The sequence below is a fragment of the Emydura macquarii genome, unplaced genomic scaffold, assembly GCF_026122565.2.
Source record: "Emydura macquarii macquarii isolate MOO-44397 ecotype Brisbane River unplaced genomic scaffold, CSIRO-AGI_Emac_v2 contig_71, whole genome shotgun sequence".
NCBI classification, from domain to species: domain Eukaryota; kingdom Metazoa; phylum Chordata; order Testudines; family Chelidae; genus Emydura; species Emydura macquarii.
Genome location: NW_027130208.1, coordinates 11,849,908 through 11,875,952, shown reverse-complemented (window position 1 = coordinate 11,875,952; position 26,045 = coordinate 11,849,908). Strand labels below are relative to the sequence as shown.

At 38.2% G+C, this 26,045-nt stretch overlaps 1 protein-coding gene across 1 annotated transcript in view; it reads right to left on the bottom strand.

The window, feature by feature from the left end:
- CNTN6 (contactin 6) overlaps positions 1-26,045 on the bottom strand; it is a 203,638-nt gene that overhangs the window by 120,994 nt on the left and 56,599 nt on the right. Inside the window, exon 3 of the mRNA XM_067542691.1 lies at positions 9,746-9,872. Within this exon, the coding sequence (XP_067398792.1) occupies positions 9,746-9,872 (127 nt within the window). The remainder of the gene's footprint in view (positions 1-9,745; positions 9,873-26,045) is intronic.

Genomic DNA, 26,045 nt, shown 5'->3' with positions numbered 1-26,045 from the left:
ATAATATAAATGGTACCTGAAAGTGTTTTACGATTCTTGCAAGTGATGTCATAAATTTGGTCGTATAAATGTTTTCGAGATATAAATCAGAAAGGATTACTCTTCAAAGGGCAGAAGAAAGCAGAAAGAAAGGTTTGATATAGCTAGTCTGAGACTGATAATGTAATAATGAGAGTGCTGCTATTTTAAAACATGATTTGTCTCTGTTTGTCTGTTAAGTAGAAAGATTGTGTCTGCAACATTTCACAGCTATTTACAAATGTCAAAATAAACTTTATATTTCACTGAAAATAAATATTCTTCATTTTAAAAAGGAAAATGTCGCAGAGCTTTGCCATTAGTCACATTAGGATGGAATTAACATTACTCAGTTAAAGCCCAAAGAACTAACATGCATATTGGGGAAGTCCCCCGTCACCCCCAGTAGGTGCTGCTCCAGGCTTTGATCTTGAAAAACATCTGAAGGCCTGTACTTGCCATATACATAGGTTTTTAACACCACTGGCTTCACATGATTCTGTGGTTCTTCACTGAAACCCAGTTCCCACACTCCACTCCACCCACTCTTCATACTCTGCACCAGCATATGAAGATGATGCCGACCCCTCTATGACCTGCAAAAGATGCAGACACAGCTCCTGCATGGCTTAAGTGTCATCGAGGGCCTCCTGTGGGCCCTCAACACCAGGAAAGTTTTATGTTTGCTAGAATCCTTCAACAATATCTTGTAATGTAAATACTCAAAGTTGGATCTTTAGCTGTTATAAACCAGCATAACTTTGTTAAAATCAATAGGGTTATACCCATTTACATCATCTGAGGAGCTGGCCCCGCTGTACATTGCAAAATACTTTTTTCTGAGCCAGCCACTGAGTAGGTTTTCTCCACAGAATTGGATTGTGTGGAATATTTGAGTAGGAGAAGATGCTTCAAAGAACCATGTGAAATGCCATTGCATGCTGTAAGGGAAATCTTGACAAATATGTACAGAGAAGGACAAGAACCATGACCTTGGAGGCGGATATATGTTTTTAAAGATGAGAAGTGATTGATCAAATATCAAATCAATTAAATTTCATGAACAAATTCTAGTAGCTTTAAATAATTTAGCTGGATCCTCCATATCTCTGACTTCTGTTTTATGAATGCTTTAACGTTAAAGACTCTAGTGGCATCTGCAGAACATCAATATTTTGCTTGCCTCCAGTTGCTGCTAATTTTGATCCCGGTATTCCTATGTCCCTATTTTATCTTTTACCTTTTTGACAGGACAAGTAAAGCCGGAGGTGATGGCCATCAGCTTTTTGCATGAAGCAGTTTATATCACAGTCAGCATTTCACCATAGTTCATAACTGGTGTTCTGTGCATGCTCTCTGGACCTTGGTTCCTCTTTTAGTTTTTTAGCCTAGGAAATACTGGTATTTAGTTTGCCAGCTTTCTTTAATTTCAGAATCAATCACTGAAATAACTGCTGTCATCATTACATGGCTCCCAATTAAGCTCCATAATTGTTTTTCAACACAAATGCAAAGTTGTTGGCTTAGTCGCAGTAAATGAATTTTTCACAGTATCCCCACAATCATTCTAATCACCATGGTACAATGATTATTAAATTGTGCATATAGATCAGGGGTTCAGCTCCTGGTGTGGGCCTTTTCCTAATTAATATGTTTAAATCAATGAAGGAACAGAATTAATGAATCCATGTGATTGCCAGACAAGTGTTTAATCATAGCATGTGTGCCCCAGTGTATTATCTGATACTAACTAATCCTTGAAGGATTATTTTTAATATGTATATATTAAACCCAGTTGATCTAACAGTTTTTATTACCCTTTTTAGTGCAATCATTAGAAAATATATATTTTATCCTTGTATGTGGAAAATGCATCATTGATCTGATAATTTATCTTCAGAATCAAAACCAAGAATATGGAAACCACTGAGCTTGGTTTAAACATTTACCTAGAAAGGAAGTGTTCTCAAATTAGACTGGCAAAACATGCCCTCCAGTGAAGTAAACCCTACACCTGTTTTATAAATTCATAGAATTTAAGGCCAGAAGGGAACAGTATGATTATCTAGTCTGACCTCCTGCATCATACTGCCAATAGACGGTCCACAGTAAATCCGGCATCCAGCCCATAACTTCTGGTTGAGCTAGAGTATATCTCTGAGAAAGACATGTAGTGATAATTGGGGCCAAGCAGCACTACCCCCGTGGTGAACCGAACTGCAAGAAAGTGAATAAAAGTTTATAAAATGTCACAATAGTCTGTAACAATAAATACTGATCAGAAAAGATACAAAAGGGAGACAGAAAAACCGAATTAGGCCAAATGCAAGAAGTCTGGGATATAACACAAGGTCTCTGTTAAGATCATGCCCTGGTAAACAACAGAAGTGTGGGACTGAAAATCAGTGGACCAAAACCGGTGTGTTGGAAATCAGGTCTAATTGGTGGACAAAATAATGAGAGGATGGGCTCTGTTTCCACCCATCTCTCCCCTTTTGGGGTCTTCAAAAAGATACTCTGGGGGAAAAATGAGTTATCACAGATGCAGGCTGACTGATCGATGGGAGAACAGGAAGGAGCAAGCATCTACCCATTATCTCCGGGGACCTCAGAATCCAGTGTGACACCACTGAGACTTCAACACTCTAGTCATGAGAAATGTCCTGATGAGATTGGGCCAGAGAAGGGGACCCAGAAGTCATTGCAACATTCACTGGTTCTGACTAAATCCCAAACACTACCTGAGAGATGAAATTTGTGTTTCTTCCTCCCCAGTGTGTTTTCCCTTCCTTGCCTTATATCTTGTCTTTCCTATCCCTCTCCTTTTGCCTTCTGTTTAATAAGAGTATGGCTTCTCCAGGCAACTCTATATTTTGCAACACTGCTGCAGCTAAAAGCAACGCTCTAAAAATCTCAATGCTACTACAAGTTTGCCAGATCTCAGAGACGCTAATAGAACAGTGTGCCTGTATTTTTTTCAGCAGAGAGAGTGCAAAGTGAAAGTAAACACCAGAGACAGAAGCTGCATTTTCTATCTTTATGGTTCTTTTCTGTCCTCTCCTGTATGTGTCTTGTTGTGTCTTTTAGGAAATGGGATCAGACAGCAAAAATAACAGCTCCAGCCCAGTTCACCTAACATTTGTCTTCTTCCATTCCCCCAAAAAAGAAAGTTATTACCATCTAAGAGACTGTCAAATAAGGGAGTTTTCTTTATAAAAATTCTCTATAGCAAAGGGGAAAGGAAACAAGGGATAGGTTTAAAATGGAAACTTTATTTAATATTTTACATTTCAAATGTTTTAACTCTTTTTTTCTCCTTTTCTGTATCTTTAATTAAAAAAAAAAAAGAGTTTAAAAGATTTTTAATGGTGTGTTTGACATTGTGCTAAGCAGGCTGAGCTCTCTGTATTCCAAACCCAGAACACTGTTTAAAACTGTTTAATGATGGACAATGATGGGCTCTTGTTAACACCTTTGAGTTTTTGGGCCCATTTGTTGCATCAGAATTAATACAACAGATCTCCACTCTTGATTTAAAGGCTTAAAATGATAGAGAATCCGTCGTATCTCTTGGTAAGTTGTTCCAGCGGTCAGTTATCCTCAGTATTAAAAATTGTGTACCTAATTTCTGGAATGAATTTGTCTAGCTTTATCTTCCACCCATTGGATCTTATTGTGCCGTTCTGCTAGTTTAAAGATTTATCCAGATATATTCTCCATATTTAGACTTTGATCAAGTCACTTCATAACTTTCTTCTATCTAAGAAACACCATTGATAGTTTCCCAATAAAAAATATTTTGAGATCCTATCCTTTATATACTTTTTAATCCATTTAATATGTAGTACGTTAATATTTTAGTGCTACATTTTAATCAGTGTCAAGAAGTACTAAGGCAAATGCCTTACAAATACCTAACTATATGATGTCAATACAGTTATTTTTATCAGCCAAACTTATAATCTAATCAAAACACTATAACAAATTCATTTGACAAGATCTATTTTCCAAAGAACCATGTTGATTGTCATTTATAATAATCACTTTCTTTAATTCTTTAACTTTATCTAAACAAAACATTTCAACATTATCAAAACAAAATGTTGCACCAAATAGATTTTTTTTTCTGAATTTTCATGCCACAGGAAAGTTCAAATTTTTGTTTTTTTGTTCTAATATGGAATGAAAACAAATTCTGAAATATCATAACTTCGTGTAGAATGGAAATTTCATTTTACACACAGCTCTAGGTTCCACACAGTGCAATAGTCTGCTTGGGTGCTAGCCATTGCAGGACTGGGATCCTCCTTTGAAATTAAAGTAATCTCATTTGAAAACATCCTCACAGGTCACTTTTCACATATTGGGTTGCTTTCTGTATGCTACAATAAAAAAGGAAATATTTTACCTTAGTCCATTCGGTCAAAAAATGTTAGCCACCAGTACAGAAAGAAGGAGGGTGATATTTGTGTTACCATTTTTGTTTTCAGATATACATTGGGACTTTGTTATAAGAATAAATTTGATCAGCCATCCCACCTCCCTTTGATCATTGCACTGAACAAGCACTATCTATAGATTCAAGAAATCATAAACTTTCAAATCAGATGTGCATAGAAGCAAAATCTCCCCTTTATCTCAGTGAAATAGAATGGGTTCTATGTGGTATGTTAGTGACAATTTGGGTCAATGAAATTATTATTATTGGTCCATACTGATGCTCTTATAAGTGGTTAAAGTATTTGTGTGCAGCTCGGTGGCACTCACTGAGGCATGAAATTCATTTCTGTCTTTGAAAACATCAAAGACAGCATTTCCATTCTGATCGTTACAACCAAAAGCCGAACAGATCAGTATAAGGGCTGGGCAAGCACACTTAAGCTTTTGGAAATAACAATTTGCTCCATATAGCACAATGAGCACTATAAGAGGTGCTCAATAAAAATATAAATTCCACTACACAGACTCTATCTGTTGCAGTAATTTTTTTTGAATTTCCCAATTTAAGATAATGTTTCCAGAATAAGCAAATGGCACCCAAATCCTCCGGAGCCGACAGAATCTCATTGTCAGCAAAGAGCACAAGAAGTGAGGCAGAGATCAACCTCACAAGCATGGCTTCCCCTTCATTCTTCCCCCACAACTTCATAGTATCTAACCCTTGTTGTAAGCACAGCACACATTCCATCGTTAACTAGACATTGGGGGGGTTCATGCAAATGCCACTGAAGTCAATGAGAGACTTTCCTTTAACGTCAGTGGACTTTGGATTAGGCCTTACATCATCTCCTCTGACCTCCTACACTCTCTAAAGTAACAGCAGCTTCACCAGAAGCCATGTGAGCATTGAGCATTCGTCGCTCCCACTAGACCACTTTCACACCCTCATTGTAGCATCATGTGGAGGCTCACTGCTAATCAGAAGACATATGACTGTATTAGCCATGTGGCTAATTGAGGTCATATTGATAATTAAGTTATGGGATTAAAAAAGTACACTGTAAGGGCCAGACTCTCAGTTTGTATAAACTATATCTAATTATGCCAGCTGATTATCTGGCCCAATGTAGTTGCCAACCAAAACAAAATCTGTGTTTTAAGAATATCTATTGTAACAACATGTTCTGTAGAAAAGAACATTTTCAAAGTCCTCATTATTAGAGTTCTGAGTTCACCTTAAATCCTTTGTATTCAGTTGGAAAATCTCCTGCACAACTCTTTAGAGGAATACAGTTCTTTTTTGTGATCAATAATACTATGTTTACTTATAAGACAGATGGGCTAATGTCCATGAATGATGATTGCAACAATAAAAGATGGGTAATATCTAGTGACTAAAACAGAGAAGAAAGGGATACAAAGTTGATTTTTAATTAAGTTTTCTATTTCATTTTGATTTGACATAATTCACTAATGTTTTTATATGTTCTTAACACCATGTCCAACATACAAGTTTGATAGTTTCCTAATTGCTAAATTAATTGCCCTGGGCAGCCTACTGGAGATAGGTATTTATTTAGAGTGATCGAGGGGACAACATTTTAGAGAAGGGGCAGGCAACAGAAAGGATTGATCCATCAATCATTCTTAGATTTTCCAATAGTATGAACAAGACCTGGAAAACACATTCTCAGATTCACTGGGTATAGTAATGCAAACTTCTTCAAGTTAAGGTGCAGTGAAGGGATCAAGGCATCATCCACTTCCATTGTAAGCAATAGGAGCTAAAGGATCTCAGAATATAACTCCTCAGTGATTTTATACAATGTTATTAATCTATACCATGGGTTTTTATTAATTGTAACTGTTTTATCCTTTGTCCTTCTTTTTCCCTACATTTTTATTTGTCTGTTACCTTTATCTGGATTTGGATTCAATTTGGACAATTTTATCTTATTTTAGTCTCTGAAAGACACCATTTAAAGTTATTGTACAATATAACACACACACACTAATGAGTAAAATACGAATTGCACATTTCTTTGTTTATTTAGACAAATAACTTTTCCTGGCATATATAATCAAAGGAAGTGAATTTCAAAGTCACACGAAATTTTATGTTCAGTATGCAGGAGGGCTCATGATCTTTTGCAGTAAGTGACTGGAAAAAATTGCCATGTGTCTTACCTGACCTATCAGAACTAATCACCTCACAGTTCAAACAGGAAATGTGCAAATATTGCAGAGAACTATTTGTGAACAATCGTCAGAGTTTAAAAAAAATGAAAAGAAAAACAGAATAATGAATAAATTAGAGGAAATCTTGATATACTCATAGATATTCTGCAATCAGAAAAAGAGGCTAAGTTTATTAGTAAAATTATTCATTGTGAATTATTGACTCAGCTCTAATGGAAATAGTTAAGTGCAATGAATTAGAAATTTATCTTGCAAGCCTATGTGGGGTTTTTTTTCCTTTCACCAATATTATATAAGGTACAGTAGAAATCCTGCATCAAATATTGTTATAAACAACTTTGTTGAACATTAAAAGGCATAGTAGAGTATTAGATTGGGAGGTAAGGTAACCGGATATTCACATTGTTTTACTAACACACATTCAGTATCTAAATTTATATTGCTGTCTTTAGTTTTGTTTTCATTGTAATCTGATCTGCATTCTGTTATTTCTAGCACAATGTAAAATAGAGTGTCTCATTTTTCATTTATTCCCTATGCCCATTTCAGTGTTCTCGCTCTCTCTCTCTATATATATATTGGTGTTGTTGTTAAGCATTATAGTTTTTTTTAAAGAAGTTGCAAACAATTATGACTAGAGTCAACAGATGTTTTTTTAAAAGTTATATTACAAATCTTATAAAAATTAGGAAACACTAAGCATTATTTTTATTAATTATTACTATTGTTGTTCTTGTTCATTTATTTATTTATTTTATTTTCACATCAGCATATTTCTTTATGTAGAAAAGTACCAGATGGCAAATTATGTTGTGTATAACTTTATTCCTATTGTACTGCTTCTGCATTTATGAATCAAGGAAAAACATTGTGGTAGTCCTCACAATCCTTAACTCCACACTCGACAGAGGATATTACTACAATGTCATTGATTTATCTAGGTATATGGGAACCTAAAATATGTGGGCCAGATCCTCAGCTGGTATAAACTGATTTAGCTCCTTTGAAGGAAGAAAGCTGATTTACACCAGGGGTTTGTTCCTGCTCCCAGTAAAGTCAATGCAAGACCCGAATGCTGCAGATCAAGCTCCAGGTGAGGATTTGGCCAGATCAGTGTAAATAGGGCTTTGCAAAATGTTTTATATAATGCAAAGCTAAAAAAAGTTGAAACTGATTCTGGCATCATGCTAGTTGTACATCAGTGTAACTGCATTTACTGTAACTAAGTTACCCGTTACTTACACCAAAGTACATGAAAATGGAGAAAGTAAACAACACCAAGTTATTTGTCCTATCTCTTGTTCATTCCATTGTATTTTGGGAGTGGAATAAAATATGCAGGAAGTGGAGTAAAGGAGGTAAGGTACATGGAATGTGAGGGGAGAGGGGAAAGAGAAGTGGAATAGTAGAAAGGAGGGAGGGAGGGAAATAGAAAGGCATGGGATATGACTGAGAAGAGTTCATATTGTCAGTGGAGATGTCCATTGGGACACCAGGGGTAAGATCCACAATGGATCTATGACAAGTCACACAAGTTGAGGAGCTGCCCCAGTGAGTCTGAGGCTCTGCAAGCTACTCACGCTGCTGCAGAGACTATTTTGGCATATGTGTGAAGGGAAGAGAGCATACTGCAGGCCAGGGCTGGGGGTTTTCACAGGCTGCCAAGGAAGCTCCCTCTTCCCTAGTTCACTGGAAGTGGGTGAGTAGATTGATTGGATAGACCGGAATTCAGTGAGCTGAAACAATTGATGGCCAGTCTGGTAGATATCAGGGAGTCATAGGATGAAGGCTGAAAGATCTATATATAGTGAGAGGCTACTGTTCCAAAAAAACAGAGAAAAAATGTACTTCCTCTTGTATAAAATTCTGAAAAGATTTAATTGCTGTAGGTCTGCACTTAAGATAGAGAGAAACCAAAGTCCCACTTGTTACTGGCAGCTTTGCAAGGAAAATCTTCACCTCATAATTAAAAGTTATTGAACATATTCTCCAATGGACTAGGTGACCCTTGATTTCCATCAATAGCTTGCATTCACAATTTCTCGTTCCTTGGTTTACTTTTTCCCAAACCATTACTTTAACCCCATGTAATGAGGATGATATAGCACCCTTTTCTAAACTTACAACTTCTCCTTTTATTAAACTCAAGTTTCCAGAGCCTTGGAGCAATAGGTTATGTTTAAAATAAAGAATCTGAGGTTATTGAACAAACAAACAATGTTCTGGACCTAAATTTTATTAAGTGAGCCTATAGGGTATAGTAAGCTAGAAATCAGAACTGTACCTTGCTGTTTCTCCAAATAAACCTTTTAAATATATACATGAAATGTTAGAATTAGAGTTAGGCAAAACTTGTGTTTTTTGCTTTAAGTTTTAATGATGAAACTTTTTGCAAATACATACGCACAGCAAAATATTATCCTTTTATTGTTTTACAGCTGCTCTGTAAGTTTTAAGTAATTTTATAGGTTTTTAAACACTTTTTGGGAAGTTGTCAGTGATGTATTTTCTTTATATTAAAAGCTCATGAAATTACACCAGTGAAAAATGACATTTTTCTTACCTTTTTTTTTTGAAGTGAAAAACCTACTCCCAAAATTGATATATTTGTATATTTTTCACGATTCTTTTTAAAAAGAATTCTGAATGACTCAGGCCTGATGCAAACCCAGTGAGGTCAATAGAAAAATTTGCATTGTCTTCAGTAGGATTTGAATCCAGATCCATATGATGTATTATTTCCTAAGGGCCAAATGTTGTGTTTGTTTCTTGACTTACATATGGTCTCTTAATAACATTTTATACAGTGGTTTCTTTGAGCAGTTTATATTGCCATTATTAGGGTTTTTACTTTAAATATCTAATAAAATTGCTATGCAAGTGAAGATATTCCATTTTTAGGGTTAGATTGTGCCACTCTTATTAACACTGGTGAGTATCTATTCACAAAGATAGATACTTACTGACGTCTTAATACCATTAGTGTGTGTAAGCACACACCAATGTAAGGGATGTGCTGCTGAGCACTTGATCAATTATAGTTTAAAACATTTACAGGGAGACCACACAGTTGCAAAGATGACTTCACCTGTAGTATGGTAATGGGTATCCGTTAGCTGTACAATTCAGCAGTATTTCTGGATCCTTTGAACCAATAGAATAAGTGATGTCATATGGCTCTTGGATAAAAATAGGACTGTGAAGAGTATCTTCCTCTGTGAAATAAAACAATAATTTAAGATTAGCCTTTTATAGATATCTGATAAAAATATAGAGCTTCCAGTGTTTTTCTCTTTGTTCAAAACCTAAGACCCTGCAAACTATTATATTGGGCATCAGCCTATTTTTCTATAAAGGAGAAAACGTTTCAGATCAGATTCATAATAAAACCTCATTCCAGGAGATTCAGGGTTTATTTACATAATGAAAGTGAAGAGAAGCTTGTCTGCATGTTTCCTACAGAAATTATGTGGATGTCTATTACATCTACTCCCTCTTTTCATACTTACACACAAAGATTCTGGGTGGAAGCTGAAAAGGACAGAGAGATGTCATTCAATAAATCAATCTTTAGTACTTGTATGGTGCTCATCACTGCAGTATCTGGGGGCCTCAAAATCCTTAACATATTTGTCCTTACAGTTCCCCTGTGAGGTAGGGAAATACTATTATAGCACCTTTTGGCAAATGAAGAGCTCAGACACAGAGAGACTAAGTGACTTGCTCAAGGTCACACAGGAAGTCAGTGACAGAGCAGAAAATTGAACCCAAGTCCTAAGGTAGTCCCTTAACCACTGGACCATAAAATTAGTTTGATAGAACTCACCAGTGTTCAGTGTGAATTTTTGTCTCAATATGTTTTTTTTTCTTGGAAAAAGATGATTCATTGGTTACATATGGCATAACATAAAGACTGTCAAATATTGCAATACACTCAAGTATATATTTAGGTCCTGATCCTGCAAACAGAACTTCACAGAGAGATTGCTGTACCTGCCAAGAGCTCCGTTGACTCCATTGACAGGTCCATCAACCTGTAACTTGAAGGAATAGGGTCTGATAAAGTATTCTGTAAAGCATAAGGAACCCTTCTTACATGATTGGTGTAATCCTCTTGATCCTCTTGCTGTTATTAAAGCTTCTTCTATTCACAGGTGAGATCAGAATTTCACAGTTTCATGGATCAAAAACCAATAATGTTTGACACTTGCAGTAAGTCAGTTGAAAAGTGATGATAAAATAAAAATCTTGTATATTTTAACTTTATCACTTAAAAGCTTTTTAAAGATTGCAGCTGATAGTCAAGACAGTATTGGGGGGGGAAAGGATGCTCTATAAAAGGCTTTTAAATGTAGAAGCATTTTTAAAGACTTGTAAGACACAATCTCTCATATCCTGTTCCATAGTACAGTCTTGGTTTTTTTTATTTTATTGTTATCCTATTTAGTGATTAATTATTTATAGTGAATAATATGCTGGAGGACAGGATTGGTTACAATCAGATAACTCTATTAATGTTTATATGCTATAACTACTGTTAGATTTGTTATAATTCGTTTCCTCTCCTACATTGTTGTGTTGGGCTGTGCTCTGGAACAGCTTTTTGTTCAACCCCAAAAGTGTCTGCTGCTGCTTTTGTAAAAATGTTATATTATGTTGGCTCTCTTTTTAATGGAAAGTTATATCCAAAACCTAGTGGCCTTGTCAGAATTCTGCCCAAGGTTAAACACAAGTATTTCCGATATATTTTAATGTTAAAATCTGCCCTGGAACAAACTCTTCACACTAATATGAATTATATTCAGTCTACACGTCAGGAATTACAAAAAATTGACAGAACTCAACCTGTATTTTTATGAGTAGCATTTGGTAGAAGTACACTTCAGGAGAGGTGGAGTTAAATTGTGGGTAGTAGTCAGAAGAGATTGATTTGTTTTACACTACAATAGCTGTTTGGGAAGACACACCTCATTTTTTAAGAGTATCTTGTATTATAAAGGAAATGGTACAGGCATCATACATTAGATACACTAGAAAGATAAAATACATCCACCAAATTTAGGATGTAAAACTAGAGCTAGACAATATTTCAGGCCAGTAAAACAGCTAAGACGAGCTACTAGTTTGAAGGTAACACATTAAACTTCTCTGAACATTATATGAGATGTTATAAGTGACATAACAGGCCATAAAATGAAGTAAATTGTATGAAAAAGCACCAATTTCCATAACTGTTTACATCCTGCAGTACTTTGCAGGATATATCTAAACTTGAATGAGACTTCAAACATTTCTTCACTTATCCATCTCTAGTGGACATAAATTAAGGTTCCCATAAAATACAAAGCAAAACCAGTAACAGAATGCAAAACACAGCAAAGAAAATATATAACTGAATACCACCACTGACACCACATCACCATTTGCCTTCAGTGGGATTGCTCATGCTTAAAAAGAATGATGTGCTTAAATTTACTAGATCAGGGCCTAAATTCACACATTATTATTATTATTTATTTGTATTACAGTAGCACCTAGGAGTCTGTGGACAGGCACCACATTGTGCTAGATGCTGGCAGGGCCCCCACATGGTAGGGAAAAAGGGTACACTTTACCAGGGCTCAAAGGCCCTGGGGGGGGGGCCAAGCCCAGGCTGCAACCCCCATAGTATGTGTGTGGGAGAGGGCCCATGTTACAAGTTTGTACTGGGCCCGAAAAAATTATGCTTTGGCCGTGATGCTGGACAAACACAAAACAAAAAGATAGTCCCTGCCCCAGCCTCAGTACATATTGAAATAGAGCTCTAATTTATTTATCTCTGCTTCCTATGCTTTCCAGTTTGCTCTTACTAAAACTGCAGACATTTTCCGTCCTGTAGAGCAAAATTTCCCTGACACTAGTAATGAAGGCCTTTATAATTCCTTCCCATATTGCACAGAGAAGGGAATCAAATCAGGCTCATCTGGAGTGGCAGATATCATAGGAGTCGCTCTAAAGTTGGGTCACATTTCTCTCAGTCCTGTTGAAGAGTCTCCACAGACAGGTGCTCCATGAGGCGAAAGGCTGGAGAAAAAATATCCCCTTACAAGTCCATTAGCACCAATTTATTCAGTAAACCCCATTATGTTTTGAACATTGAAGTGGAATGGGAACCACTGGTGGGCCTCCTTATAGATGGCTTCTACTAATGTCCACACAAATTTAGGCGTATCTTTTGGTTTAAAGGGCTGAGCTCCCTTCATCCAGTTCATTGAGAGGAGAGGGAGGTCAGACCTCTTCCTGAGGATGCTATGCAGGGTTTGTAATGAGTTTTTTATCAATGGAAAGGAACAAGACGACCCCAATACAATATATTATTTCAATAACATTAAAAAACAAACAAATCCACTAGTGTATTGTAGAAAGATACCGGGAGAAAGAGAGGCTCAGGTACTTACATATCTGCCCCAGTTGTCTCCCTAGACACTTCCAATAGATTAAATATACTGTTCTTTCTTTCTCTTAACATTTCCTACATTGCTACTTTTCCCCAACTTGGCTTTGCTAGGTTTTTCTAATATTATCCAGAGTAGGACATTTGTCAAACTGACCACCCACTGCGTAAATAAAATTTATCTAAATTCTCTCTGTGCCTGCTGCTTTTCTTGTTTTACTGCCTTTCTGAAATTCGAGGTATATTATTCCAAGGCTTCAGCCAAATTCTCTCTCAATTGCCTTTTTCATCGGTAAGTACAATGTGCTTTTCTTGCTTTATGTGTTAATCTACACTGCCCTTTCATCATTATTATCTTCCTATGGCTCATGACTAAGATTTTCAAAAGCACCTAAGTGTTTTAGGAGCATTGGTGCCAGTTTCAAATATGATTTTGTCTTTTAGAACTCAAAGTTTCATTAAAAGTCAGTGAGACTTGGACTCCCAAGGGCCAGATTTACAAAGGTATTTACGCATCTTAAGATGCAGATAGGTGCCTACTGGGATGTACAAAAGGACCAGGGCAGGTTAGGTGCATAACTCCCATTAGCAATCTTTGTGCTGCAGTATGATTTCAAATCTGGGTACACTAATTTACATGTGATCTAAAACGTCCATTAAGGGGAGACGTGTTACTTGCTCCTGTTGGAAAGGTTACCTTGTATTGTGTATGACTTCTTGTATACTTCTGAAGATGGCTTCTCTGACTCATAAACCTCTTGATGCCAACTGGCAGAGGGCACAGGGAGTTCATAGGGCATTACTGAGATCCCCTGGTTTACCTAAGCGTTGCATGTGAGGTCTCTACCAACAGACCACTGGTTGTCGTCATCATTTTGAAATGTACATACAGATAAAGTTTAAGGAATTATGTATCTGTCCTGAATATTATGTTCTTATGGTATGTGAGTTAAGGCAGGTCACCAGGAATTGATCAACATGCTCCTGTCAGGTAGGAGAGAAGAGAGCGTATGTCTCTCTGGCTGGTCAAGTCTGTGTTGTTTGTTGTCCACATCACAAAGGAGGCCCAGCAACAGTCTGAGACAAACTCTAATCAAGATATTGTGAAATCAACAAGAGACACAAATGGGGGGAAATAAACCAGCAGGGGGTGTCTCGTTTATGAGTAAGGCTAATGATTTGAGTGGTGGGTATAACTGGGGGCGCAGGGAGACACATTGGAGCTTTTTCACTGAGAAGCCAAGTTGACAGTGTGGCCTCTCTGATGTTGCCCGTGGCCAGTGGAGTTGGGGATCTGACCCCAGCAGGCACAGACAAGGCTTCCTCAGGCTAAGGGCAGGTGGCAGCGAGGTGGCTCACAGCCCAGGTACTCTGGGAAGAGCCACAGCTTCCCACTGTCATCCTGTCTTCTCTCTAATAGCCTTCTCCCACTCTGTAAGCCATGGAGAACGCCATCGAATTTGTCAAAATATATTTGTGCTATTGGAGATCATGTGATTAGGTTTTATCAGCATATATTTTTTCAGCTTTGTTGGGAACCTTGACTACTATCTCTATAAAAAAGGTCAGGCATGGTCATTTCTAATTTCCTGACTCTTTCATTTTTCCTTTCTTGTAGATAATGGTCATATATTTTCCCCTATATTGGCCAGTTATCCCTGTTCCTCCAGAACTAGCTATGGCAAATGAATCTTTTTATTATCTCTTGCTTCTGTACACAGTGAATTTGGATTTTTGTTTCAGTCTATCAGAATAAGGGTGTTTGACTAAATGGATGTATTTGTCTACAAACCTTGGATGGAAATCTTCTGCTTAACGTTTGAAAGCTCTCATTATGAAACATTTCCTTATAAAGTTAAATGTATGTATTTCTCTATGCTGCCTGATCAGTTTGAGTTCCATAAACACCATAATTATGCTAGTCTGAATTCAAATGTGGAATATGGAAATGAAATAACATTCCTTTAATCATTATGTGATATTGTCTTGTGCCAATGTAAAGATTAACCCGAATATTGTGGAAGCCTATTTTTTTCATACTCATAAATCAACAGAAGATTTCAGTGTGTTTTCCTTTAATGTCTGTGTAGGCAGCACATTTTCTGTTACGCGGAACTAAGGTAGTCAGTTCAGAAACAGTCAACCTGTTTTCAGTATGTCCCACATAGATATTTACTTGCTGTTACTTTGTAAAATCAGTAAAACTCTAAGTATATTAGCTATACTTGGGATCTGAAGGGCGTAGAACAGACCCTCCTTTTGAAATCCCCATTTCCCATCACAAATGGATGTATATGGTGTGATGGGATGTTCATCCCACACTTGCCTTGAAAGGGTTAATGAAGACAAAGAAGGGGGCTAATTAACCCAACAGGCCACAGCTGAGAGGAGTCCCTGAAATTGGCGGCAGAAAGGGGAACTGCTGAGAAAGTCTGAAGTCACTCCCTTGGAGAAGGAAGATGTGTTTGGGCTGGCAAACCCAGGGAAGAAGCCAGGAAGGTAGAACAGGGCTCTCGGAAAGGCAGTAAGGTCTAGAAGGAAACAGACCTTGACTGCTGGCTAGTGAGTCCCTGAGCTGGAACCTGCAGTATAGGGTGGGCCCAGGTTCCCCTGCCAGCCACTGGGGGAGTGACACTATGAGACAGTGAATGGGAAGACAGCCTAGGACTACTGGCAAGGAAAGACTTTGATACCCTGGAAGAGGGACCCACTTAATGATCTGGCTGGAGGGCTGAGTCATGAAGAGGCTGCAGCAATTCGTGGAGTGAGAGAGGGGCTGCAGAAAGAGAGGTGGAGAGATGGCATGCAACCTCATGGGGCATTGACCTCATGAGCTGTTCCCCAGCATGACCAAGAGAAGGTGCCATCCTGGTGGTGAATGGAGCAGTCTGTCACAGTGGGGCATAAATATGTAGGTTTACTTTTTATCATATGAATTCTATGTAAAATAGAATGATAGTCACTGTTATATAGAGCCATAATCACGATTAGAGTGCAGCCTCTATTCATTATAGGTGAAATGGATCCAAGCATAGAGGACACCTACAAAGCTCCATGCACCACTTAAACAGAAAGGCCATGGAGGGTTTTTGGTCTTTGTGCATTCTGCAGTCCCCAAAGAGACTAATACAGGAGGGCACACTGAACATGGCTAGGGCCAGTGCTTAATTTGTAATAAGAGAGGTGCCAGGCAGGGCTCAAGCAGTTTTTTACATTCATAATTGAAGGAGCAAGCACAGATGTGCCAGGCCTATGAACTGCTAAACCTAGAGGTGCCAAGGCTCAGCCCTGGCAAGCCCTGGCACAAATTAAGCACTGGGTAGGGCCCAGACAGTCCACAGTTTTATTGACCCAGGATCCCATAAATGATGCATAAAGAAAAGATCACATGGGTACTGCATTTCTTCTTATATGTATTGTGATAATATGTAGGTGCCCCGGCCAGGCACATGGGTGCCATTGTGCTAAGTGTGGTACTAACAAATAACAACATGACAGTACCTGCCTTGAAGAACTTAAATTACTTCTGTCCCCTAGTCTTAAGTAGCAGACATGGAAGGGTTGTGTTGCTGCCCCATGAACGGAAAATGTGGGTATTAAGGGCGGCTGAACTATCCCAACACTGGAGAGGCTAGAACAAGAACGCACTATGATAAAGACTGTACTGCAAAAAGCTTCTAAATGCAAGGCTGCAATCATTCACATAGGGAAATCAGATAAGGAGGGATTTATCCAGCTATTAACTTCCAGGAAGGGTATACATTTCGGGGGTAGTGAGTCTTTAATGAATTTTTCTTAACATACCTTAGACAGAGCCTCATATCTGATTCAAACATTGATATGACTTTATGAGCCAAAACCAGCAAATGATTAAGAGGTGTCTTTTCTAGCAACTTTACAGTAAGATCTGGGTCGATGCTCAAAAAAAGCAGAGCAGGTGACTAAGTGACACTTCTGCCTTGTAGAGACACCATGAGGGGAAAAATATGGAAAACCAGAATGTCTTTAAAATCAGTTGAATTCTGGGACTAGAAACACTAAAAGATTTTGATCATACGGATACAATTATGGCATGGCAGCAATACAGAGCAGAGTTGAGATAGTTTAGGTGCCTTAACTGTGCATTTCCACACTCAGCAAGTCTGGATTTCTTTTAAGTATATTCTAGTACTGAATTTCCTGGTTTGTAGATCGGTTTGGGGATAGTTACAACATCCCTGTAATGTATTCAAATCTAAATTAATGATACATATTCTCAACCATAATTCCATTTTAAAGTTTTTTGTCTTGGAATTTCTTTGTTTTAATATCACTTATTATTTATATTCCGGTAGCACCTGACTCTCCAATAAGTAGAGAGGAACCATTGTGCTAGGCACTATACAAACCGGTATCTGGCCCAAAAGACTTACACTTCAGCCAGATTCTGACATTTATGTTTGGAAGCATTTTAATCTACGAGTGTTTCCAGTTAATTCTGTGTGACTACTTATCAATTAGAAGATTTTCTAAACTGCCTCATGACTGCAGTTGGTCAGAAAACAAAATGTAGGAAATTCTGATATTTCCACATTTCTTTTCCTCCCAAATCAGGATGAAAAGTCAAAATCTCAAAATGTTTTGTAGAATGGGAATTCCAGAATATTTCAGTGTTGGAAACATTTAAATGACCATATCAAAATATTTTGGTTCAATAATGTAAAAATGTTCCATTTTAATAATGTTAAAGCATATTAAATATAATGTACAAATATAATATTAAAATTAATACTTTGATATAATTTCATATAAAAGTAGACATTAAATGAAAAAGCAAATGAGGATCAACAAATTGGAGAAGGAAGTGGTGCCCCAGTTATACCCAGTAGCCTGGGGGAAAAGAGGGACTGGATTCAAAACTCTTCCCCCTCTTTCCCCGCCAAGGAGTTGCTCTCAATCTCTCTTGTTGAAGCTGTTCCACTTTGTATAAAGTACTTGAATAGTCATTGGGCAAGAAAGAGTGGAAATGACTTTTGAGTCCAGTGGTCAGAGCACTCATGTGAGAAGCAGGAACTCCAGGTTCCAGTCCCTGCTCCAGTGAATGTTTTATTGTTTATACAAAGTGGAACAACTTCAGTCAATTCATTGGGACTTGTGCTCCTAAATCACTCACGCACTTTTAACATTCCCAAGATAGTGTGTGCTATTTAACATGGGTAAAGGTGTAAGCATCTGGCACTAAGAAAGCCCTGCAAAGTTGGGCAGAATAAAAAGAAACAATATTTAAAAACAAAAAACCTACAGATACACAAAGGACTGCTATTTAGGCCCCACACATATAAAAATTATGTGTGAACCTCTCATTGCAAATAATGCAAGGATTTTGAGTCAGTCCTGTTAGAAACAGAACAGAATAGATATTTCCTTTAACCAAAAAGTAGCTCAAGGGCTTTGAATAGTATGACTGATGCAAAAGAAGAGTGGTGGATGATGCATTGGCCTTTAGCCTGTTAACATCAAGGGAGCATAAACTTAAAATAACGTATGAATGCAAGGAGTCAGATTGGCCCTGAAAGGAGCTAAATGGTGACAGGCAGAAAAAGAGGGGAATGAAAGTATCCAAGAAAAGGAATAAAACATGTGAGACACAGCAGATGTACACCCAGGGAGTCATATTTTCCCCAGAAAGGTGTTAAATTCCCAGCCTGATATTGAGCGAGGAGAGTAGCATACAGAAAATGAGATTAAAGGACAGGTTACAGGCTTTAGCTACAAAAACAGCCTGAAACCTGCAGGGTTTTTTCCCCTCAGGAGCCTTCAACTTTCATGTGCTTTCTTCCTCTCCAGACATTGATGTATAAAGCTTCAGAGACACTGGGTTCCTTTTAGGTTTCTGTTTCTGTTGAAAAAGTCAATTCGGGAGCAGCTGAGACCTCCCCGTTTGTCTCTTTATCAGACACTAAAAATAGAAAGGAACCCAGCTTTCTGAAACGCTGTTGAATGTGGTGGTGGCCTAGAAGGCACTTGGAGTGAAATCCCAGTTCCATGGAAGCCAGCTGAGAAACGCCCATGGACTTTAATGGAACTCAGGATTTCTGACTCAGACTTTACAGGGTGAGGTCCAGGCATCATTATGCTTCAGGTCACCACCACTCTAAAGCTACAGGGTTTGTACCATCTCTCAGCATAGATGCCTCAGAATGAAACAGGGCACAGCTGTGCAGTCTAGTGATTCCCCCTTGTGGCCACCAGGCACGATATAAGGCAGAACAGTTTAGAGCACGCCACTTTTCTACAAGCCTCACTCTGTCCCTCTCTTTCCTCTCCCTCCCAGGTCTTGTACTGAGTGGAGAGCAGCTGGACTAGAAGATCAGAAGGTTTTCTTATCCATCCCCTGTACGGCTGAATTCATTACTGCTAAATCATCTCTGACAAATGAGAAAGACATCTTAAATATCTCCAGTGAGAGCAATTCTCCAGTCTTTGCATGCCAGTCCTTGGGAGATTGTTTCAGTATTTATTCTGATTTTTTTACTAATATTTAAATCAAAATATCTATGCTGTGTTTACTGGCCAGTGGTTTGGGGTAGGTGGAGGTGGAGTGTCCCTTATCACACTCTCAGGTTACATATTACTTGTATACTCTCTGAAGTACCTTGATGCTGCAAATACAATACTCGTGTAAACTATTACCTTATTGAGGTTACTGTTTAATCAGGAACCACTTGTCAAAAGTTTTTAGACAGTGGTGGGATATGAAATATCACAGTTCTGCCAATAATAGCAAGTTGAAATAGCTAATTGTACTGTGCAGGTTGGACAATAGGGCATTTTCACAAAAATTTTGTCTTCTTTCTGTTGCAATTTAAATGTTGATAAAATATTTTGTCAGAAATTCAACTTTCAAACATTTTCAACAAATATGAGTATGGTAACTCAGATACTACAGTGTGGGAAGAACGGTATTTCTTTCTTTCTTTTTAAATGCTTAATTTGACAGGAATATTCTTTCAGTTTTTTAATTTGATCTTGTACATGTTAAAAAACACTGCAATTCTGATTTACACCACTTGAGATTCTGGAGAATGTCTATGAATCTGTACATCTATGTCTGTCTATCTTTTTATCTTATAGCTGCATAAATTATAGCTATTAATATGATTAATATTTATTTTAAATGTCAACATTTGATTAAATAGTTATTCATAAGAAGGACCATACTGAATTTTAGGTCCAAATTCTAACTTTGGATGCATACAGCATACTAAGGTAATTTGATACAAAGCCAAAATATTCCCCAAAGCATTCAGAACTAGACATTCAAGCTATGGTTTAGGAATATTTTTGGTAAATTACAGAAAGTTGTTCTCAATCAATGGAGTTTAATCAGTTCATCCCAGATGAGGATCTGCCATTACATTATGTAGACTTGGATGCAGATATGTGGATACATTATTTATGTAGACATTGGTATAGATATATAAACTATAAAAAGGTATGGAGAATATAGATATACACATATATGGAGTTTACTAACCATTGCATAACACTGCATGAAAGAAAACATTCAAGTTTACAACTGACAGGTCTTGCTGGAGTATAATTACTTGCTGTACACTGCCATACTGTTCTTACAGCACATTTTTCTCAAGGTTTTTGTACTATTGTGCAAGATGCAGAGAGATAAAGGAAACCTATTCATTTCTGAGAGTGGCTTGTTTTATGTCATGAACTTGGCCATGTCCTTCAGATAAAGAAGTATTGCAGAACAAGCATCTAATTACACAGACAAATATCCACAATGGAGTTAGAGGGATGTGTCTTTATGGTGTATGGTAATCCTGACATGCATTCTTCTCAATGAAAGATTTTGTATTACCAGGCATGACAAATAAATAATAATGAATCTTTACCAATCAACTGCACAATCATTTTATTCACTGTAATTTCAGCTATAAGTGAGACCTAGATTCAGTAACAGATATTGTTTGCTGCATTGTACCCTTGTAAAGTTCATTTGGCACTATTTCCGAACTGACTGAAGGTTTAATTCAATTTACAATGAAGGAAGTGATAACAGCTATATTATTTAATATCTTGCCAGTTAAATAAATCCAACAATTTTTCCTCATAACTTTTTCTGAGTAAAATATAACTATGCTTACTACATTAAAGGGGTGATGTTTAATTAAGTTCAGATAATTTTTACAGCTGCTGAAGTTGGTTTGCTCTGTTTTCTTGTGCAACTGACTCCAAACTCTATCACAGGCATTTTAATTATATTAGTTGGCATGTTGCTCTCAGATTCATGTTCAGACAGGGAAAAAAAGAGAGACTTTTATGTGCACTGGCCTATAAAATTTGGCCCATTACAAAGTTTTCTTTAGACTGAAAAACAAAATATTGCACAAAAATAAGTTGTATGCAAAATATTCTTCCAACCTCTGTGTTTCAAACACCACTGGAAGTATATTAAAGACAGAGTGCTTGTGTATCCATTTTTACATTATGCTAGCGGTTTAAGTAGACTTAGACAAGGCTGTTCACTGAAAATGCTTATTTTATATATTTATAGATTGTTCCTATCATAATGATACATTGATTGACTAACTATAATCTGTCTTGAGAAAGGGTGACACTTAACTGCACTGTCCCTGGAGCACAACTCAATACTTCCCCTGTGTCTCCCCTGCTCTGTGGAGGGAATAGATTACTTCAGCAATTTTTGTGAAGCAGCTTACTGTCCACAGAGACAAATATGACTGCATTGTGTGTGTATCCGTATAGCTATTGCTCCTCCCATTTCCATTCCCCCAGGGAGTGAGTAGCCCCAGATCTCTCCCTTCAACCTTGCTTCATGGCAGGAAGGATAATCTGAACAGGGACAAGGAAGGGGGCATAGGGGTGGGAGGTGAATGGGTGCCTTATTTCCTCTTAGTCCCCTGCATGGACAAGGAGGGTTTGAGACAATCTAGTCAATGATCTTTCGGGGGGTGGAGCGGCTATATACAATCTTTAAAACCACGTTTGCTTCTCACTTATCTGATTACCTGCGGGAATGGTTTATTGTGGGATCTGCTGGGAAGAGAAGAGATACAACCAAATTTATACAGAGCATGAGAAAATAACCTCTCCACCGTCCCCCAGCATAACCGCAGTAGCAATAAAGAAAAATATTCATAGGTGCATGATAGACGCATAATAGAATTGGCTTACATTTTTATAGCTGGCACTAAGATATAGTTTCATGTCACAAATTGAGTGCCTCATCAATTTTCTCTCTTTCTTTGTAAAGGGCATGAGTCAAATCCCTTTGAAGTCAAAGAAAGTCATTGACTTCAATGGGTATTGGATCAAGTCTATCCTGAGAATAACATAACAGTATATACACCATTTTCAGTTGTGTGTATATATACGCATGGAAATGTTGTTACTGTGCAAACACTGTGCATATATACATCAGTAGAAGCACACATATGCAAACACATTCCTAGTGGGAAAGAGAGATTGCTGTAGAGAATTTCTTATTACCCTTCTATTAAAATTGCATGTTGTGCTGATTACAGTATGATGCACAGGAAATAATAATCCATTTACTAAGTACTACAATTCCTAAAAAATTCCACCAACACTGTGCAATAGCTAGTGAATATTGAACACAACTGCATTGTTGTAGAGCGGATATTAAATAGTAAAAAAAAAACCAAAACCCACAAATGGATCTGAATGAAAATGAAATGACACAGCTTCATGTTTAGTTCAACTGCTTACAAATGACAGCACAAATAACTCCTCTTCTATACCACCACAACAAATAATAAAGAAACCAGGTATTGTCCATAATCAGGTTAATGCTTGGCCAAAATTGTGTTTTCAGCTCTGAGGACCTGCAGCAGGTTCTGCAGCTAATGCTTTCTGGGTTTTGCCCTATCTCACATCCTGTCTTAGCATTGCCACTAAAAAGACAAACATAGAGCACTGTTACCTGGCATGTAGGGATAAGTGGAGTACCCACTGTCCCCATGTGGTCTCTCCAAAACTTGTTCCCTGGCATGTGCAGCAGAGTCATTCCAGTTCAACAGTGTTTAGGGCCCTTTGTATGCACAGGAAAGGAGAAGAGTGTAGGGCAACAAAATTGTACCTTAGCTGTATTTCATGTAGTCCCAAGTAGGTTTCATTACAGCGATATAACAAAGGAAGGTGTGGATTACTGTGCTGACATACACATCAATAAGGAATGTCTGTAGTCTCTTAGCTAGCCACAGGTGAACCATCTATGGAATATTCAACTGCTGCTATCTGGACATCCAAAGCATATGCCAGTCTAGATATTATGATAAATTCACTAAGCACGAAAGTAACTCCTACTCTCCTCAAATTCCTCCTTGTACAGAAATGACATCAGAACATATGTTGCTTTTGACAAAGAGGTCCTCGTTGTCTAAAATCCTATATAATGACACTCGAATGGGAACTTAGTTTGGGGAATGAAACTGCACATCCCTCAAGATACAGTGAAGGACAGACACAGAGCCAACCTTGATCTGACAACAAAGAATGATAATGTATCTATTCTTTCTGCATTTTGTGTAGTGCTGTACTAATCTCTGATTGATAATCTTTGATTAAATAATTCCTGTTGAGCCTGTTATTCCACAATCTTGAGTCATCATTAACTCAGACGTGCGACAAAGTGGAGATCCTGAGTTGAATCTTAGAAGCTGGTGTGTATTGTTCCTTTGGGAACAAAAGAACAGTGGATAAGGGACTGGACGCTACAGGGAATGCTCTGAGAACTCAGCGGTTAGTGTGTGCCTTTTGCTAACTTGTACACAGACAGCAAGGCCAGTGGAGGCCTGGAAGACAGTGCTTGTGTTGGCAGAGGCTGGTGGTTTCAAGCAGTTGATTCACAGCAGGGACAGACAAGATTTCTTAATATTAAGGGCAGGTAGTGGTGAGATCTCTCTCAACCCTGGGTACCCCTGGTGAGCATCACACAGACCCAGTTTCCTCTCCTGGACAATATGGAGATGGCAGAAAGTTTTTGAAATAGTGTGACACAAAGAGATCTCTCTGTCCGGTGAGTCAACGATGGAGCCGAGTGAGCTGGTGGAGCTGCATGGTGAGCTGAGACCAGGGCAGGGAAGCCAGTAGTGGAGATTGCTGGAGGAACCATGTGGGGAGCTGGGAGCAGGGTAGATAAGTAGACTGAAAAGAAGCTTAAGGAGTTGAATGCAGAGCATAAAACTGGCTAAAGGGGCAGAAGCTGAAGAGCTACATGTGGCGCAGGGTATGAGTGGGATACAGATCTACACAGAACATGTGGGAAGCAGCAGAGGTAGAGCAGGAACCTTGCAGCCAGAGACCTTGAAGAGAACTCTCAGGGACACAAAATGAGCAACAAGCTCAGACTCCTGAAGTGACAGGAGCCTGAGGAAGGCTACTGCAACTTAAGCGCCCCAGACATAGGGAATTATAGTCAAGGAACTGATCAGAGCGTGCTGGGTGGTGTTGGACCCAAAGAGAAGGGGCTACCATCTTTCTACAGGGCAGTTATGGAATTGGAGCAGTTTGCAAGTTGGGGAGTGGCACCACAGCCAAGGGGATCAATGCAAGATACTCCAGGGACTGATACTGCCCAGGAAAACTGTATGTTAGCTCATTGCCTCGAACAGAGCACAAGAAAGTACCCCAGGTCCCAGACATAGAAGCCCTAACTCTTATTGGACTACCCTCTGGGACCAAGCTATGAATGGCTATGTTTTACATTGAAATGTAATTGTTTTATCCATTGCATCTGCAATCTCTCTCTTATCTGCCAACCTGAGTAAAATATTCCTTCACTTTAGCCATGTGTCTGAGTGCTTCCTGGGACCCACTAGGGCAAAAGCCTATATGGCCTAGGAGCTGAAACCCTCTTTTTTTATTTCCTCTGTGCCATGGTACACTTAGCACTGCTGAATATCTTCAGAGGTTTGGTATCATGCAGCACTGAGGTGCTGTATTAACTACAATATCGCAGCTCCTATATGTATGTAACCTAAATCCCATAACTATTATATCTGCTAGAGACACTATGTCCTATGAGCATATAAACCATCTTGTAGCTTTCTCAGCTTCACAGGTTTACCCCAATTATTGAGAAGAGAAAATACGCAGAATCTCAGAGAGAGTGAGATAGTCAAAGTCGGTGATGTACAAGAGCATGATCTGATGGTAAATACAAAGGAAAGCCAAAATGACTCAACCAGAAAGTTGGTTGGAAAAGGAATTTGATCAGTCTGCAAGGTAAATAAAATGCAACTGGATGATAAATGAATAATTCCCTTGGTACCAATACATCTGTTTAATCAGGGAACAGTGTAAATAATTGAAAGAATATTCATGAACCAGAAGGTGGTCTTGTGGATAGAGCATTTGACTGGAACTTGGATTAATTTCCCAGCTCTGTCATGAGCTTCCTCAATGACTATGGTCACATCTCTATTCCTTTCCATAAACCTGGGGTAAGAATACTTCTCTTCTCTGATCCTTTTCTATGTAAGTTGTAAGCTATTTGGGGCAAAGACAGTCTCTTACTACATGTCTACACGGTACTTGTCAAAAGATAGCCTTGATCTCCAATGAGGAACTCTAAACACTATTATGATATATATAATAATAACCATGCTCTTCCTTAGGGCCTACCAGCAGGAATAGCTCCTTGAATTGGTACTTTTTTTGTTATTAAGCTACGATTTCCACACTCACCCCATGCAAAATGTCATATCTATATGCAAAAGCCTACGCAGCATAAATCCTTAGATTAGCAAAGTGGCTATTTGAAGGTTAAGGCCGTCATGCTGCCTAGAGTGGCTCACAACTGTGAGTGCTAATCTTAGGTCAGACTGTCAGAAAACAGGGCAGGCACCTCAAACTGGTGGTATATTCTACAATTAGATTTCACCAAGCCAGTAACAAATGTGAACTCCTGGAT